Here is an 18483-nt window from a genome sequence, read left to right as displayed (position 1 = left end):
TTGGACGACATGACGGATGTGTGGTTGGACACGTGCATGTCCATCTCAAAGTTTCCTGCTATGTTAGATGTGATTGGCCTGTTTCTGCGCATGAGCGGACCCAGTTGTGTCCTCTGTTCTGCAGTGTCGGTGTTGCACTTTGTGCCACATTGTAGTCGAATGTGCTGTTCTTGCTGTGTGTGTGCTGCAGGGTGCCACGGGGATCAGAGACATGATCCAGGGTCATTGTGGGTGTGCCGTGTGCTACACATTTTTGTGCATGTGTGACATTGTGCCCATCTCCCCCCGTCTCCCCAGTCCCTGCTCGTTACTCACCCTGTTGATGTTGTGTCAGGTCCTATCGAGCTGTGTCCGGACTCCCAACTCCTTTGCCATCTCCACCATGATGACTGTGGCCTCAGTTTATTCCAGCTCCTCCTGTGGCGCAGGACTCCCACCTCCTGTTGCCATTGCTACCTTCCTGTTGACAGCGGATTTGTGCTTGGTTTGGCTTTTCACATCATGACAGCCCCTCTTGTCCTCCTCCGTTGACCTCCTCGACACTCCGACTGCATTCACATTTGTCATTTTGACGTTCAGTGGGTGTTTGTGTTCTGTCACCTCCATGACGCTGATCTGGTTTTCCTGCGGACTGCAACCTGTCTTCCTCTTACTCTTCACCTTGTCCTTCCCTGACCCCGTTGTTCCTTGCTGGTGATCTGTGGGGCTTCTGGGGTTCGCGTTAGCCTCTGCACTCGGTCCGAGTGCATCCATGGTGCTACGCAGTTTCTTTTTCTCTCACTTTTTTTTCCATTGCTTTTATAGTGCATTTTCCCGCATGACGCGTGGGATTTGCAGGCCTGTGGCTGGTTTTCGCTGGTTTTTGTATCGTGATTGGCCTCATCGCAACTTTTTGTGCGTTCGTGTTACGCATTTTTGCGACGTCGTGTTGACATTGTGCATGGCAATGCACAACATGGACTTCAACATTGCGGCGGGTGCTGCTTACAGCACCGCCCGCCGCAATGTTAATGTCGAGGATGCTCCCCCCAGTATGGCGGCTGCATCCTAATTGGCCTGGTGAGGCCGCCGCACTTCTGGCGGTCGGTCCCATGTACCGTTACGGTGGCGGGCGGACTTAATAGGCCCCTTTATTTGGTGATGTTCAAATGATACATATTTGCTGAAACCACATTTCCACACATGAGTATTTGCTTACTATATAGTTTTATCAGTAAAACTGCATGTTAGCATTTTGCTTCCATTCAGTAGAAAATGTTCTATATGTAAAAGACAGTGCCTCCTTCTGACCTACAATAATGCCTCAACAACGTGTACAGTTTCTAGTCTGTAGCACCTTCTGTGCATCAATGTGAATCTGCAGTTTACAGGTCACAAAAATGAAACAGCCCAAGTAGTATACTATTTCCCATATACAGGTAAAATAAGGAGGGCTAATATATGGCTAGCCAGGGCATTATATAGTAATGTCAACTCTTATCTAACTGTTCTAACCCACAATAATACCATAACACTCAGCAGTGTGCAGCCATTTATAGCTCATATCGGCTGGTTAATAACTCTTTTTTCCTGCTTCATGCTCTAACCCTCACAAAAGCCCTGTCCACTGTGGGTCTTATCCATCACCCAGTACTGTATCAGCGCCTACACCACTCATTACCAGCTGAAGAGACATGGAATACCTGAAGCGATCTGAAACGTAAAGCTGGCCACTCGGACCACTGCACTCTAGTCCAGCACTGCAAGTCCCAATTAGCTACATCCTATGCGTGCCACGTTACATCTCACAATGGTAATGATCTGTCTGTAAAATGTACCTTTTGTCCCGAAGTTTTGTCTTGAATTTTGACCTTCTGTCCTGATTTCTTCTACTGAATTTTGACTCTTTGTTCTGAATTTTTACACTCACCGTCCTGAATTTGCACCCATGCCTGTTGGTCACCCTAGGGCCAGGAGGCTTACCTCTTAGACTCTGGTGTATCGTTTCATACATCTGGAAGGCATTCTGCTATCCATTGCGCTTGCAGGTTGTATGACGGAACAACCAGTTCCACAACCCAACATTCCTAAACCACGGGGTCTGAATAATAACTGTGTTTTAACCACACATTGCTTTACCACACATGCCTTTACCACAAATTTTCATGGTAAATTAATGCATGGTAAAGGAGTATGCCACCCCCTCCCCACCGCCTTAGGGTACGAACTCCCCCACCTCCCTCCCGCCCTGAGGTGCAACCCCCACGCTGTGTCCTCCCCCTGCCCTAATTCCTAAGACCCTGTCCCTTAACCCTGTCCTGTAACCTGAACCTGGCCAGCCCTGGCCCAGCCCTAAAAACTGCCCTGCCCTCCCTTAAGCCCTAAAAACGACTCCGACTACCCATTCCCCTCCCCCTGCATGAGGCCTCATTCCCTAACCTCTAATTTGAAAAACTACCCCAACACTCCCCCGCCCTAAAACCTACTCCTACCCCCAGCCCTGAAAACTACCCCTGACCTCCCATCCCTGAAAACTTGCCCCACCCCCAGCCCTGAAAACTAGCCCTACCCCCACCCCCAGCCCTTAAAACTAGCTTATCTCCCCAGCACTGAAAACTAGCCCCAGTCACCCCCAGCCCTGAAAACTAGCCCTAATTACCCCCAGCCCTGAAAACTAGCCCCAATCCCCCAGCCCTGCAACCTACCAAAACTACCTCCAACCCCCAGCCCTAAAAACTACCTCCAACCCCCAAGCCCTGAAAACTACCCCCAGCCCTGAAGGCTCACCTCAATTTCCCCAGCCCAGAAAACTACACCAACCCACCCCCCAGCTAAAAAAACTACACCGACTCACCTCCCAGCCTAGAAAACACCCGACCCCCACAGGCCACACAACTACCCCCAACCAACACCCAGCCCACAAAAGTACCCCTGACCCCCAAACAACACCTGACCCCCCCAGCCCACTTTAAACAAATCCCGACCCCCAGCCCACAAAACAACCCCCCGCCCCCACTTACCCCACCACGATCTCTTCCTGCTTCTATCCATCTACAAGCCCTACAGCACAGTGCCATAACTACACATATGCGTGGTTAAGGCATATGCCTGGGTAAGGCATGCGTAGTAGGGCTTGCGGAGTTGGAACACTCATGGTTCAGTCCGTGGTGTTCCAACTATTCCCGCGCTTACATCCCCATCTTTCCTCTTTCAAGCCAACAGACGGCTCTCACCTTCTTCTCCCAATTAATTACCCTAAATGATGCTGTCTAAATCTATCGACAACAATGCAACACTTAAATCCATAATCAGCCCCTTGTGTTGGACCTGGGGTCTCGTAAAATGAAAGTAAGTGGAGTCAAGAAAGCAAGCTGTTATAGTTGAACAATTATATTTATCAAAAGTAACAACCCCTTTTTCCATTTAACAGGTCTTCACCCGAAGTAACAAAAAATGGGACTTACTCCAAAGCTTCTGACATTTATTCACTTGCAGCTGTGTTTTGCGAAGCTTTAAATTCACGTGAAGAATTTTTAGCTATGGATAAGGTGGAGAAATTGAAATCGTTTGACTTGTTAAACAGCAAAATGGTAAAATCCTACATTTCTAAAGTAATCAGACCTAATATTTATTTACATACATGTATGTGTTCTCCTCTGGTATTTATGGTAGCTAAGATATCGAAGATATCGCATATTGGTATTTTACAAATGTTGCTACTTTAACTCTTTTTGATGAAGGAGGAAAATGATCTGCTACATTTTGGTACTGATATGCACCAGTGGTGATATATTTTAAGCATTTGGCAGTAATTAGTGGGGGGGGGATAAATACACCAAAACAATATTCTCCAGATCTCACACAAGACCTGACACTGTGTAATGTGTGTGCAACAAAAGGAGCTCTGTTCATATGCATTTGCAAACGGTCAGAAGAGACTTGTTAGGACTTTCTGGTGTGTGGTCTTTCTCTACAGTCAAATGCCACGGCTGACAAAGCTAGACTAAGAGCCCTGCAGGTGTCCCTCACCTCTTCCTCTGAAAGAGGAAAGCGTGCCCCATTGTGAGTTTCCCACCTGCCTCTCGGCGCAGGGATGTTGTTGGTGGAAGTGCATCTGCCTGTGCGGTGGATCCATCTATGAAAAAACTGAATTAGCATAAGGGCAGCTGTTTGTTGCATCCCGCGCAACATCCGTTTTTCATCACACAATAAGGGAAATTATAGTCAGTCAATTGCTTTATTTTGATAACAAATATCATAAAAGCATCATACAATCTTTTATAAAAAATAGAGTTAAACAAGTAAGAATTATCATATAAAACATAGCTAGTCCATGGTATCCTCTCAGTCAGAGCGAAATAGCACATTGTTGCATCACTAAGAACAAAACAATTGTTACCAAGGCTAAATAGTGCAAATCCTAAGAATTCATTAATAAAACCAGATCTGTTTTGAATAATAACAGCAATTAAAAGTCTATGGTTAAAACAGTGGGACTTGAGCTAATGGAAAGTGACAGTGCGTAGAGATTATTTCTTGCAATGGATAGTCAGTCAGTCAATTATCTTTATTCGATTATTAAAAATCATAAAAGAATGAGCAAGAATACTTTTCACCATTTCATCAGATCACAAATTTTTACAAACAATCATTATAAAAAATTTTACAATAAAATGTACATAAATATTTAAAAAAGATAAAAAGAAGGGTTTGTTAAAACACAAACTCATTCAAGTGAATGAGTAAGGAGAGAATTCATTTTTCAGAGGTAAAGTGCCTATGCCTTGTGCGGTGCTTGTTTAAACGTGCTCCTGCAACTAAAAAACTAGCGACTGAAAAAGCTACTTTTATATTAGGGAGAAGTTGCAAAAACAGCAGGGCTGGTTTTACCTGAATAAAGCCCTGATTACGTAAAATAGGGAACAAATATCTTTTTCTGATCTCAGTATAATGACCGCAAAACATAATAAAGTGCATTGTGTCCTGCGTTGAAAAATGATCGCAGTCACATGGTTCAGCATCATCAGGTCTAGCCCAGGTTCTGAAATCGCCCAATATAAAATGAATTAAATCAAAGCGAAATCTCGTCAAAAGAAAGCGATGGTAAGGATTTGTTACCGACACAAGATATGGTTCCATTCCTGGAACAGAGGAAAGCATACAGTGTTTCCTTACCATGGTTTTTTTTAGCTCTATTTCTTCCCTCTCCAGAACATATAGATTTGTCAGAGTATTTTTGACTGATTTTAAATCTTCATGGGTTATTCCATCTGGAGATGAGAAAAGCTCCGGACGACCTGCTAAAGTGAGCTGGGTTTTCACATATCTTACCCATGGAATGTTAAGGGCTCTATCCAGGGCTAAACAATCTTTTAAAATAATATGATTTAGAGTAAGTTCCTGGTTGAGCCAGGTTTTTAACCAACCAATCACTGGGGCTAATTTTAGGGTATCAGATATGTAGCCCAAACCTAACTCTGTATGCAATGAAAAAATCGGAGTTGATTGGGGAACAGAAAGCAGAGATCTCAAAAATTTATTTTCTACGTTCTGTATTTTGGCAAAGCTAGTATATCCCCAAATAGCAGAACCATAATGGGCGACTGACAAGCATTTTGCTTTATAAACTTTGATGATACTTTCCATGGGGCGGGCGCCCAGTCTTTTAGCAAAACCTAGCAGCCCTGCGGCCGCTCTAGCAACAGCGCTGCTTTTAACCAAAAGCTGGGGGCCCCAAGTGCCCTTTTCATCGAAAGTCACACCTACGTATGGAAAGGAAGGGACTCTCTTAACCTCCTTCCCCGCGCAATAAAATGTTAGCGACTTTCTTTTCCTACCTGCGGGTCCAGCAATCATTACATGTGATTTTTCTGTATTAATTTTCATGTCCAAAGATGACATGAAAACTCCAAAGGACGAAAGAAGTTTGTTCAACGCAACACCAGAGCGTGCTAAAAGAAGAGCATCGTCCGCGTACAGGAGGACAGGTATCTTTGTCTCACCTGCACGCGGGATGTCACTATGGGATTTTGACATTACTGCCTCAAGGTCATTAATGTATAAAGTAAAGAGGAGGGGGGCGAGTATACACCCTTGCCTAACCCCCCTCTCTGACCTAAAATGACAGGTACATCTTCCTTCCCTAGTAACTCTAACTGAGGTCATAAGATCCTTGTGTAGCTCAGCTAGGTATTCAACCAAAGGGGGGTCAAGTCCCATGGCCAAAAGGATCCCCCACAGCTTTGACCTGTTGACCAGGTCAAAAGCTGAGGAGAGGTCCATAAAGGCCATGTACAATGAGCCCCCCCTGGCAATTACATATTTGTTTAAAATTAATTCTAGGTTTAGGCACTGATCTAAAGTTCCTCTATTGGCTCTAAAGCCATATTGTGCATTAGATAAAATACCCTTACTTTCTAAAATCAGGGTCAATCTACCTAAAAGGACTCTCCCTAAAATTTTGACACTCGAGTCAATAAGAGAGATTGGCCTATAACAGGCCGGGTCTGTCCTTTGTCCTTTCTTGAAGATTGGCACAATGGTCGAATTTGCCCAGCTAGAGGGGAAAATATATTCCCTTGTAGCATTAAAAATATTGGTTAAAATTTTTGAGCTAAGTTCAGGAGCGCTCTTAAAAAAATCTGCAGGGACCCCATCTGGCCCCGGTGCCTTTTTGCAGAGTGTGTCTTTAATTGCTTGTTTCACCTCTTCCTGAGTAAAGGGAGAGATGTGAGTTAGCGGTTTTAGGAGAGGAGTTTTGCATTCTATAGTGGTGTGAGTATAACTATAAATGTTACTAAAATGTGTCACCCGCTGTTCATCTGGGATAATGCAATCAGCTCTCTGATTATCTAAACCCACAAAATATGGGTGATTTATAACTGCCCAAAATTTAGCGCTATCTTTCTGTGTCTCGGGCAGTAGCAAATCGTTCCAGGCCTCGTCTTTTATCTCAGATTTCCTCTTCCTAATAGCTAGATTGTATTGTTTCCTCAATAGCGCTATCAACACTCTGTCTCTAGGTTTAAGTTTTAGGGCCTTAAGAAGGATTGAATGGGCCCTAGAACAGTTTGTATCAAACCATTTAGGGCCCTTTGAATTAATAAGCTTTGCCTTTACAGTCAGATCTAAGTTTACCTGATGGCAAATAACACTAAAGGCCTCGACCATAGTGACACTGGGGTTTTTATTATCTAAACAGGTGGCAATTTCACCGGCGACTTTGGCCAGAGTTTCCTGCAAAAAGGTTATTGGGGTAACTTGTTCCCATTTGAGCCTCCGATTTTGATCTCTTAGCACAAGGTCTGTCGCACACAATGTGCCCGTCTTCCTAGTTCCCAAGACGCCTCGAGCTAAAACCTCTAAAATCACGGGATTGTGATCGCTGAAAGCAGAAGTTTCTACCTTATAAACGAGTATTTCAGGTAGAACTCTCGAAGAAACAAAAATATAATCAATGATTGAGCCGGAATCGTTACCCACGTATGTCGGTAACCTCAAATCATTTGAGCAGGTACATAATTCATAAAGATTGAGGGTAGCCAAGAGCAATTCCAAAACCTCTCCGCTAAGTGTGTGTTCAAAATGTGGCGAGGAGGAGTACGAAGAAAATTTCTCAGCTTCCCTCTGACAACCCGCCAGACAAGGGTGGATATTAAAATCTCCCATAAGGATCACCTCGTACCCATGACAACTGTTTTCAATGTAAGTGGATAAGAGATCCTCTAGGGATAACAAATGCTCGTTAAGAAATTGACTGGTCGGGGAATTATAAAAATTGACAAGTAAAATAGGATTACAATTTGGTGAAGTCAGTTCAACCACTAAACAATTTTTAGATTTAAACTTAATATGCCTAGGTTTGCCTTTGATGTTAAGTGAAATATATACGGCCAGCCCGCCCCTTGCTCTTCCTGCTTTACTTGGTTCTGCAGGTACAAAAAAATGAGAATAGCCATCTATGGCCAAACAATCTAGCGTTACCCAGGTTTCCTGAAAGGCAAGAATATCATAATTCCTGATTTTGTCCAGCCAGATCTTATCATTGAGTTTGGCTCTGAGCCCAGCAATATTCCAGCTCATGATTTTACATGTCCTGGCGCCTGCAGAGGACTGTACTGACGAAACAAGAGCAAGATGTGGTCCCTCTACGTCATTCTCGTGACTTGGCAAAAGTCAATCATTTTGGTCCATAGAAGATAGTGGCATGAAGCGGTTAAACAGTTCCAGAGGCTGGGTAACAGGGTTAAGCATTAAGGAATGATGACGATGAACTGGTGCGTTATTCCTTGAATCTTGTCCCCATCTGAAGTGCGAATCCCAATTAGTGTTCCACCCTGGGGCAGGAGTCCTTGGGATAGATACATTCTGCTGTTCCCCATAAAAAAATTTCAAAGTAAGGGGAACCACAGTGCCTTGTCTTCGTTGGGGAGGAAGGATATTAGCGAGAATATTAGGAAGAACGTGTTGGTTTGAGAAGCTCACAGCCACACAGTCACCTTTAAATTTTTTTGGCCGATTTCCCAGCCAAGGAACCCTAGTTGCTGATTTGATTGCACTTGCTAGATAATGCTGTCCCCCTGGAGCTAGCCGCATATTACTAGTTAGCCAATGTAGGGCTTTGCTACACAGTGAGTTAGAACTTTCCGCCATGCCTCTTTCCAGCGGAGGGACATTTGCGAGGACTAAAACCACAGGTGTGGCTTCAACGATAAATTGCAGGGGATCCGTAGTAAAAGTTTGGGCTTGTACTTGTGAATGCACTGGGGGAATATTAGCCGGGGGGGTTGGGTTTGTTGGGGGACATGGTAGTATGGGGCCATCGCTGATAGTGGGCAAGATTGATGGCGATGAGTTCTCCCCTAATAATTCAATTCCTTCTCCGACCCCCAGAGCACTTCCGGCAACAACTCCCCTAGAATTATTGCCCAAACAAGAAACTAACGTAGTTATATTTTCAATGCCACTTGCAACTATATTTTGGGAAACACCCAGCTTCTTAACCTCAGCTTGAAGTTTTTCAATCTTAGATATGAGAGGTTTAACAATGATGTTGATTTTAGTCTCAATAAAATCTACAATCTTATCAAGAAGAGCTTCTTCAATAAGACAAGTAGGATGATCCTCAGCGTGAGTCACTTGTGTGCGTTTTGGGGTAATAGCCTTCTTCCGTTTTGTCCCTGAGCGTAAACCTCCCCGCTTAGGGGGAACCTTTGTACTTTGTCGCTTATGTCTGACTACATGACCTAGTGGAGATTGGTCAAAAGCAGAGACCTGAAGCTGTGTATCTTGATCAAGCTCATTTTCACTGTAATTATCTGCGTTCCCCTCGACGGGCAAACCCTCAGAGGCCGGGGTTACACTATCCGAAGTGCCAGGTGTGACTTGGGACGAGATATCAACAAACGTAGTTGCGCTATAAACATCTTGCGTAGTAGTTTCATCTGTCAAAGTAGTATCAAGTGTGGGTGGGGACAGACAAAGCAAATCAGGAGATTGACTCAGCCCCAAGGACTCCCTCCTTTGCATATTAATTTTCTGTACAGTCTGCACAAGATAATTATTAATCTTGTTTTGTTGAGCTCCACCAAGCTTTTTAGGCATAGCTTATAAAAATATAACGTATATTGCAAAAAACGTAAATACAACGATAAATTAAATCTTATATAGGCTCGCCTTACTTGAGAGATGGTGTTAGCGATGGATCATGTAACGTATCTGGCCCTGCCCCTGCCTCCTCCTGCCGATGAGGGCCGTAGAGGGCCCGCCCTTTGCCCGGGCTTAGCCCGGCGCTGCCCGCGCGCGTCCCGCGACGCGGAGGAAGCTGTGGGCTTTTAGTGCGCCTCCGGGCGCGTGGGTAGCGTCAGACGGGCGCTAGGGCGCCTGGGAGATGTAGTCTCCCCGCTTTCCGGCCGCGGAGTAAAGTAGCGGCAGCGGGGGAGACACGATGTGCAGGAGGCCCAGAGACGGCAACGGCAGGGCAGGTAGGTCAGCGCGCCAGCAGGGACCCAGCAAACAAGCAAAGTTCCAGAACTCCCATTCAAAACTTCCCGCTCCCCCGATGAAGCTGCGGGCTTTTAGTGCGCCTCCGGGCGCGTGGGTAGCGTCAGACGGGCGCTAGGGCGCCTGGGAGATGTAGTCTCCCCGCTTTCCGGCCGCGGAGTAAAGTAGCGGCAGCGGGGGAGACACGATGTGCAGGAGGCCCAGAGACGGCAACGGCAGGGCAGGTAGGTCAGCGCGCCAGCAGGGACCCAGCAAACAAGCAAAGTTCCAGAACTCCCATTCAAAACTTCCCGCTCCCCCGATGAAGCTGCGGGCTTTTAGTGCGCCTCCGGGCGCGTGGGTAGCGTCAGATGGGCGCTAGGGCGCCTGGGAGATGTAGTCTCCCCGCTTTCCGGCCGCGGAGTAAAGTAGCGGCAGCGGAGGAGACACGATGTGCAGGAGGCCCAGAGACGGCAACGGCAGGGCAGGTAGGTCAGCGCGCCAGCAGGGACCCAGCAAACAAGCAAAGTTCCAGAACTCCCATTCAAAACTTCCCGCTCCCCCGATGAAGCTGCGGGCTTTTAGTGCGCCTCCGGGCGCGTGGGTAGCGTCAGATGGGCGCTAGGGCGCCTGGGAGATGTAGTCTCCCCGCTTTCCGGCCGCGGAGTAAAGTAGCGGCAGCAGGGGAGACACGATGTGCAGGAGGCCCAGAGACGGCAATGGCAGGGCAGGTAGGTCAGCGCGCCAGCAGGGACCCAGCAAACAAGCAAAGTTCCAGAACTCCCATTCAAACTTCCTAGTCATTTGAGTTATACTCGGGTGTGTTCTCCATGGGGCCTAAGGTATGAGATTAGATAGTCCCTCGCAAGGCTTTTTGCCTAACTATCCAGGCACAGCTTAGAAACTTAGCCACTCCACAGACAAAAAGGGTTCTTGCATCGGACTTCAGAATGCGCAGAGCAACACGATGGTCAAGCGTGGCCAATTGTCTGCAGATTGATTTTAGCCATTTAGACCTTGCTGCTTTATACGTTAAGCATGCAAACATAAAGTGGGCAACACTCTCCATCACGGCTCTGCAGCAAGGACAATCTTCTGTTGTCTGTTTGGGAGGGCGCCATTTTGCGGTTAGTGCATGAACCGGAAGCGAACCAAGCCTGAACTCGATGTAGAGCGCCCTATCTGGTGGTGCCTGGATTATATCCAGATATGGTTCGAGGCTTCTACTCTGCTTATGCTGGTAGAATTCTTCCGTTAGCCTTCCTTTGGGTTACTAAGTTCCTGGGTATCAATCCAGTCCCAATAAATACATTTGAGCTCTGTCTTACTAGGGGGTTTTGACTATCCCAAAATTCCTTAAGGCCCAGAGCTGTCATTGTTTTCCTGACGCTAGTTATCCAGTTGACCCTGTGATCGACATCTAGGCTCATCACCTCCGTAAATGCTGTGGCATATTTAGTTAGTTCAGGAGTCCATCTTAGGTGGGCCCAGAAAAGCAATAGGCGCAACTTGGCGATATCTCTAAATGAACGCCTGCCCATATCAGACATCAAGGGTGTTAGTGGGACATTCTGGGGGAGCATCACCAAATCCCTCAAGAACTTGTATTCTGATCTGCAGATCTCATCCACATTGTTAAACCCCCGTAGCTCAGCTCCATAAAGGACTGAGCTAACTGCCTTGGCTTCATAAACCGTAAGGGCTGGGGCAACTGGCCTGCTTTTCGAAAGGCGATGTTCTTTGCCTAGTGCCCCGACCGCGTGTTTATGACTCAAAAGCATTTTAGCTAGGTGGGGCCTAAACTGCATTTTATCAGAGAGTCGAATACTGAGATAATCAAATGTACTGACTCTCTCCAAGTAGGTCCCATCTGAAGTGAGGTTGTTTCTGATCGATTTATGGGGGTTAAATGTCATAAATTTGGTCTTAGAGGTGTTGATGACCAACCCCCGGTAATTACAGAATGATTGGAATCTGCTCAATAGTTTTTGCAGCCCAGCTGGTGTCTTAGACACCAGCAAAGTATCGTCAGCAAACAGGAGAGTTTGTACCTTATCGCCTGCCAGGGCCGGAGCATCAGCTGGGACTTCTTGCAAGAAGATGACCACCCCGTTTATGTATAAGGAGAACAGGGTGGGTGCCACAACACAGCCCTGGTGGACTCCCCTCTTAACTGGAATCTTTTCCGTCAGCTGACCTTGGGTCCCCCATCTCACCTGTGCATAGTTACCCTTATGGAGCCGGATTAGTAAGTTGAGGATTAGGGGAGGAATTCCCATGTCTTCAAGTATCTGCCACAACCTTTCCCTGAGAACCAGGTCAAAGGCAGTCTTTAAATCTATAAAGGCGATATAAAGGCTGCCTCTGCCGATCACTACGACTTTCCAATATATAAGGAGCAGCCTGAATACCTGGTCGACCATTCCAGTGTTGGCCCTAAAGCCTGCCTGATATTGGGAAAGGACATCTTCGTCCTCAGCCCAGGCTTGAATCCTCTGTAGCAGGACTCTGCCAACTACCTCCTGAATTGCGTCAATCAGACTAATTGGCCTGTAGTTGTCCGGGTCCTCTCTGGCACCCTTTTTATAAATCGGGACCACCTCCGCACCCTTCCAAGATTCTGGTACTGGCCAACCATTGGAAATGGAATTAATTAAAAGCAAAATGTACTGTGCCCAGTTTTGGGGGTCTGCGAGAAACAAATCTCCAGGGAGGTCGACTGGTCCGGGGGCTTTAGCAGGGACTATCCTCCTTACTGTGGCTTCTAATTCTACCAACGAAAAGGGTTCTCTGATATTACCAACAGAGAAGGAGTTTGGTTGGTCATATAGCCCCTCCAGACAACCATCCTCAATCCCGGAGTAGAGTTTCCCAAAGTGATCGTGCCAATCTTGGCTTGAAATATGATTGGGGATTAGACCTGAATCCTTCTTGTCCGCCCGACTAACAAGGGTCCAAAATTAATTGCTATCCCTTGCTATACTAGTGTCCTTCAGATCCTGTCAATGAGATTTGTCCCACTTCAACTTTGTTGAAGCAAAGCTGTTCTATACTCCTTTCTTGCAATTTTGATCAAAGAGCAGTTTTTATTTCTAATTGCTAGGGCAAGGGTCTGCCTCTTGTGCCTGCAGTCCATATTATACCATGACTGCCGACTCTTTGGGTGCACACCTGGTTTGCTGCGCTTATTAGGTGCTTGGAAATATACACTTAGCTGTTCTATTGTGCATGAGTAGATTGCAGTGACGTTTACCAACCTATCTATGCCCATGGTTGCCTCCTCAAGTTCTAAAGTGTTCTTATTCAGAACTTGCCGGATTCCGTCTACTTTTGAGCCTTGTAAGGCCACTTTACTCCATTTTAGGAACCTTTTGCAATTTGAGGGAACCACCTCTTTGGTGAGAGATAGCGTGTGGGTGCTCAGAGAGGGGCAGGGAAGGTCCCATTGGATCTTCATGTTCACACAAAGGGGGTTAAGGTCGCTATTGGTGGTAGTGTCCACTGCCATATCTATCATATATCCCCGGAGCCTTACGTCTAATAGGACGTAGTCAATTGTAAGTATTTGCCCCCTGGGTGTCTGATAAAGTTCTGCCATTAGCTGCCCTCAGGCCAAACTCCTAAGGTAAGAGCGTAAAGTTGGATTGCTATCTGGGACCATCTTTGATGGGATGTACATTAAGTAGGGGAACAACCCATTTTCTGTCATCTTCCTCAACCCCCAACATATCCTCTCAGCTTAAAGGCTCAAAGGTGCAGTTAAGATCTCCTGCAACCACAATTCTAGAATGGGACAGGCAATTGGATAGACCTTGTTCCAATAACGTGACAATAGGCAATGGTTTACCCCCTTTGGTTCCCCTTATGTAAACATTAAACAAGTCAAGAGTTTCTCCCCCCCTGGGCCCCTTAATAGTGAGTGTCAAGATATCGGGACACGCACTTTGCTGTACAGTAATTCTGCAGCCCAGGGCGATGTTTACCCAGATGATCAGTCCCCCCGAGGGAAGCCCTTTCCCCGTGATAAAAGCTGGTGAGTGGAAACAAGTGTAGCCTGACTTGTATAATGGGACCAAGCTCCAAGTTTCCTGAAAAATACAAATGTCAAAGCCCTCTATCAGTTCATTCCCGTGGGGCAATGACAATTTGCTGCTGAGCCCTGCCACATTCCAGATGATAATCTTCAGCTGATGGTGTAGAGCCGGGGCGAGGATTGTGTCTCTGCTAGGGATATGTTGGCTGGGCAATGCTGGGGCAAAAGGCAAAGCCAGGAGGTCCAAAGATGTGGAGGGTTTGACCCCCTTAGCCCTCAGGATGTCAATGGAGTGGTTGCTTAGGTCCGTACTACCCGTGCTGACCGTCAGAAGCTCGAGATCAGTATGAGGGAGTAGGGTTTTTTGAGGGCAGTGTTTAGTGATTGGAGAGATGATGTGTGGTTCCTGGTATAGCTGAGTTTCATGTTGCAGTCAATCTATGGCTTCCAAGGAGACCCCCTCTCCTTAGAGCCATAGGTGATTGCTTATCAAATGACCTGGCTGCTGTAATTGTTGGAAACCGCCTGAACTGTATGGATGAGGTGCCCGGAGGGCAAGTACGATACTCTAGTACAAGAAGATTTTTGGCGAAATCAGCCTTAGACAGAGTAAGCTCGATACAGTCCAGGGGTTGGGCGAGGGATGTACATCTATGGTCCCTAACAATGTCCTCGCGTATGACTGAATGGCAGCCCCTAACATGGCGGATCCAGTGTATGGATTTGTTGGTTAAGGAGTCTTCACTTTCGGGGCCACTCGGGTCGAGCTTGGAGACGTTAACCATAAAACCTCTTTGCGCATGAGGAGTTACTGGGTAGCTCCTCTGTAGATGATCTTTTGCGACGCGTGGCCAGTGGTAAGCTAGCAGGTCTGGTGTGGGTTATAGGAGCCTGATAGGGAACTGAGTTGTGATGATTTGTCGGCATATTGGCTTTACAGTTGTCTAAATAATTTGGCTTGGGAATTGTAGGAACATACTTAAGGGTTGCTGAGGGGAGTGGAGAAGGCCCATATCCTGATGGGCCTCTTTGTCCATAAGATGGCATATGTGCCCAATGAACTTGTGGGCATTGTTCGTACAGGGGATTTGCAGGCTGCTTTTGAGATTTTAAACATGACAGTAAGTTTTTGAATCATGTGCCTCATGGTTCCTATCTCCGACTTAAGGGTATTGACAAGCTATAAAATGTCATGTGATGTTGAGATGTGCTCTTCAGTAATCTCAGTGGGAGGCGTGAGAGGTGGCGTCAGGCATGTCTGCCAAAGCTGCGGACCTATTTACGCAGATGTCGGAGGGACCAGGTTGACTCTCGTCAATACTATCAGGGGGATTTAGAGAATGAGAAGGACAATTCCTCTCCTGTCCTACTGTAAGCTCCATTAATGTATCTTTGCTATGTGTTGATACTCCCTTGCGGGAGGGCTTACGAAACATTGTGGGGATGGCAGTTGGACGGGGAGGACTTGTGCCTTTGGGAGGGGATTGGCCATTGGTATGGGGAACTGTTGGTTCTGCTTCTAGGATACCAACAAAAGGAAAATGTATGGGGATAAATATACACAAATCCTTCAGAGCAAGGATGGTGAACGAAGGCTCCCCGATAAAACAGGCCAAACGTTTTGACTACTTAGGAATAATATTGTCATAAACTATGGGCCCCATTAGGATGGCAGACGGATCGCCCCCGCCGGGCCGGCGGTAGTCACCGCTGGCCAGGCAGGGGTGTTCCGCTCGCCATCCGTGCAGCAAAGACCCCCCTCCATATTACAATGGCTAGGGGGTGCGTGGCGGACGGAAAGACCGTCCGCCGCTTTTCCGCCCGGTCGTCAAGTCGACCGGGCGGAAAAGGGTTCAATATGGTGGCGGTGTCTGTTAGACACCGCCAGTCATATTACAATGTTGGCGGGGACATGCCTTTCCATGGCGGCATTGCCGCCACGGAAAAGCATGCAGAGTCTGCTTGCAAGGGCCCATACCAGGGATGCAGGTACCCCCCTGCCTTTCAATGAACAACGTGGCAGGCACCGAGCGGTGCCTGTCACGTTGTGCATTGAAACGCACAACCTGCCTTTGTGGCATTGCGGTGGGCGGTGCTCTCTGCACCGCCCGCCGCAATGTTGCTGATGCGCCATGCGCCCGCCAGTGTGGCGGGCGCATCCTAATCGGGAATGCGGAACCGCTGCACCCTCAGCGGGCGGTCCCGTTTCCCGAGGGTATGGCGGGCAGACAAAGTCCGCCCGCCATACTAACGGGGCCCTATGAGCGTGAGGTCACCAAATCAAGAAGAGCAAATTAGTTGTTAATCAGAGAGCACAACAGATTGGGAGAAAATATAACGCTGTAGCGGGTGGATTTAATCTCCTATGATAAACAAACTCGTGCTCCCTGGTTGAAAAATGTTAAGAAGCAGTGTGAATTGAAAATGGGAGATTTATGGCAATTACCAGCAGAAGTTGCGAAGGGTCTCAATCAGAAATTGAAAAAAGCATGTTTACCTACGTTTGAGGTTTATATGGACAGAATCCATCCTCCATAAGCAAAGCGTCTGTAGGTGCTTTTAAGATTTGTGACATTACCCCTAAGATCACTAACTTCTAAGTGGGATAAATCATGTTGATCTCCAGAACACTGTCCATTATCCCCACAGGAACCCTTAAATCCTTATGAACATCTAAGGTCCCGAGTGTATATATGCATCTATTTCTAATTCCTCTGCACAACTGGGGCGTGGTGGTGGTTTGAGTAGATTCCAACAACTAGGAATCAAAGAATAATCTATCCCCCCCCAGGAGATTAAAATCCATTAGGCAAACTTTTTCCTTTACAATTAACCATCTAAAAATATGCTGCCTTAAGCTTTAAGCCCTGTAGGCAAAAAGTGGCTACTGCGGTTCTTACGTTTCGATACTTACTGTCCTTCCATAAGCTAGCAATGGTCTTATTATGTGCCAGTCCCTGTAACAAGTTTATACCAATATATATGTGATATTAGGGCCCATCTAATCTATTGCTGGAGAATCTAGTCAGCATAATGGACCCTTATAGCCTAATATTAGGTCTTCTTAGAGGCTCTTGCTGCTATTGGTTTTATTTATCCATTTAAGAGGAGGGATTGATAATGTGGGCTTTTATAGGATATTAGCTTATTATTTGATAATTGCTTTTGATAGCACTCTATTCATAAGGCGCTGAAACGTCGCAGGTGCCCCGTGCAACCCAAAAAGGTAAGACAGTGAACTCAAATAAGCCAGATGGTGTAGAAAAGGCTGTCTTTTCTCGGTCTTGGGGTTTCAGTGGCACCTGCCAGTACCCCTTTGTGAGATCAAGGGTCGTAATGTACTCAGCATCTCCAAGCCTTTCAGTCAGCTCGTCCACACGTGGGAGGGGGTAGGAGTCACATTTGGAAATCGCGTTGACAGCTCTACAATCAATGCAAAACCGGACTCCGTCCGGTTTTGGTACCAACACGATCGGTGAGGACCACTCGCTCTGAGACGGTCGTATCACTCCTAAGGCGTGCATGCTTTTGACTTCCTTTTCTATGGCCTCTCGCCTGGCAGCAAAGATACGATATGGTTTTTGTTTAACAACCCTACCGGGTTGGGTCTGTGTAGACTGTTCGGCCATAGTGGTATGGCCTGGAAGGTCAGAAAACAAGGAGGCATATGGCAAGAGAGTGTCCTGTAGTGTTCTTTTCTGCTCCTCTTTGAGGTCCTGGTTAACTACGAGGTGGGGTGGAGTGCTCTCATTTTCAGTTTTGGGGTTAACAACGTGGAGGACTTTGGGGAGATTGCCCAGCCGTTTCTTTAAGAGGTTTATATGATATAGCTGGGTTCTTTTGGGGGTGACTTGAACCTGGTAAGATGTGAGTTCTACTTTTTGCACAATTTGAAAAGGACCCTGCCACCCGGATCTTATTTTTGGTATACTGGATGGGGTGAGGACTAACACCCAATCACCTACTTTCAAAATGTCGCCATTTTTTTCCGCTGTTGTAAAATGTCTGTTGTCTGGTTTGGGCTTTCTCTAGATTTGCATCAGCGAACTCTCTCAATTTCTGTAAGCGGGTGCGTAAATCATGGGTGTATTCCAGAAAGGACTTTGTTTCTTCCTCCTTTTCCTGCTCCCAATACTCTTTGGTTATTTCAAGCAGGCTACGAGGTTCTCTAACGTAGAGGAGTTGAAAAGGAGGACAGCCCAGACTGGACAGGGTCTGGCTTCGTACCACGTATAATGCTAACGGGAGGAGCCTATTCCAGTCTTTCCCTTCTACGCTCAACAATTTCTTTAAGGTTAGTTTCAGGGTGAAATTATAGCGCTCACACAGGCCATCTGTCTGGGGGTGGTACACAGACTTTTTTATGTGCGAGATGTCAAGGGATTTAAAGACTTCTCGCATGATTTTGGACACGAAGGGAGTCCCCTGATCCGTGAGGATCTCACGTGGGAATCCGACCCGGGAAAACAGCTCCAGGAGCCTATCACTAA

The 18483-nt window shown here is 46.7% G+C and overlaps 1 protein-coding gene across 6 annotated transcripts in view; it reads left to right on the top strand.

Moving 5' to 3' along the window:
• LOC146867157 (uncharacterized) overlaps positions 1 to 18483 on the top strand; it is a 1274092-nt gene that overhangs the window by 1141838 nt on the left and 113771 nt on the right. For 3 of the 6 annotated variants that reach the window (XM_085603699.1, XM_085603693.1, XM_085603691.1), the window contains one exon: positions 3410 to 3569. In XM_085603699.1, coding sequence (XP_085459825.1) covers positions 3410 to 3569 — 160 coding nt within the window. Of the gene's footprint in view, positions 1 to 3409; positions 3591 to 18483 lie in introns of all 6 variants that reach the window. The other 3 variants (XM_085603695.1, XM_085603692.1, XM_085603686.1) reach the window with 1 other exon arrangement.

This window comes from Triturus cristatus, chromosome 1_2, assembly GCF_964204655.1.
Source record: "Triturus cristatus chromosome 1_2, aTriCri1.1, whole genome shotgun sequence".
Classification (NCBI taxonomy): domain Eukaryota; kingdom Metazoa; phylum Chordata; class Amphibia; order Caudata; family Salamandridae; genus Triturus; species Triturus cristatus.
The sequence above is the reverse complement of the archived record's forward strand: the minus strand, read 5'-3'. Positions and strand labels throughout refer to the sequence as shown.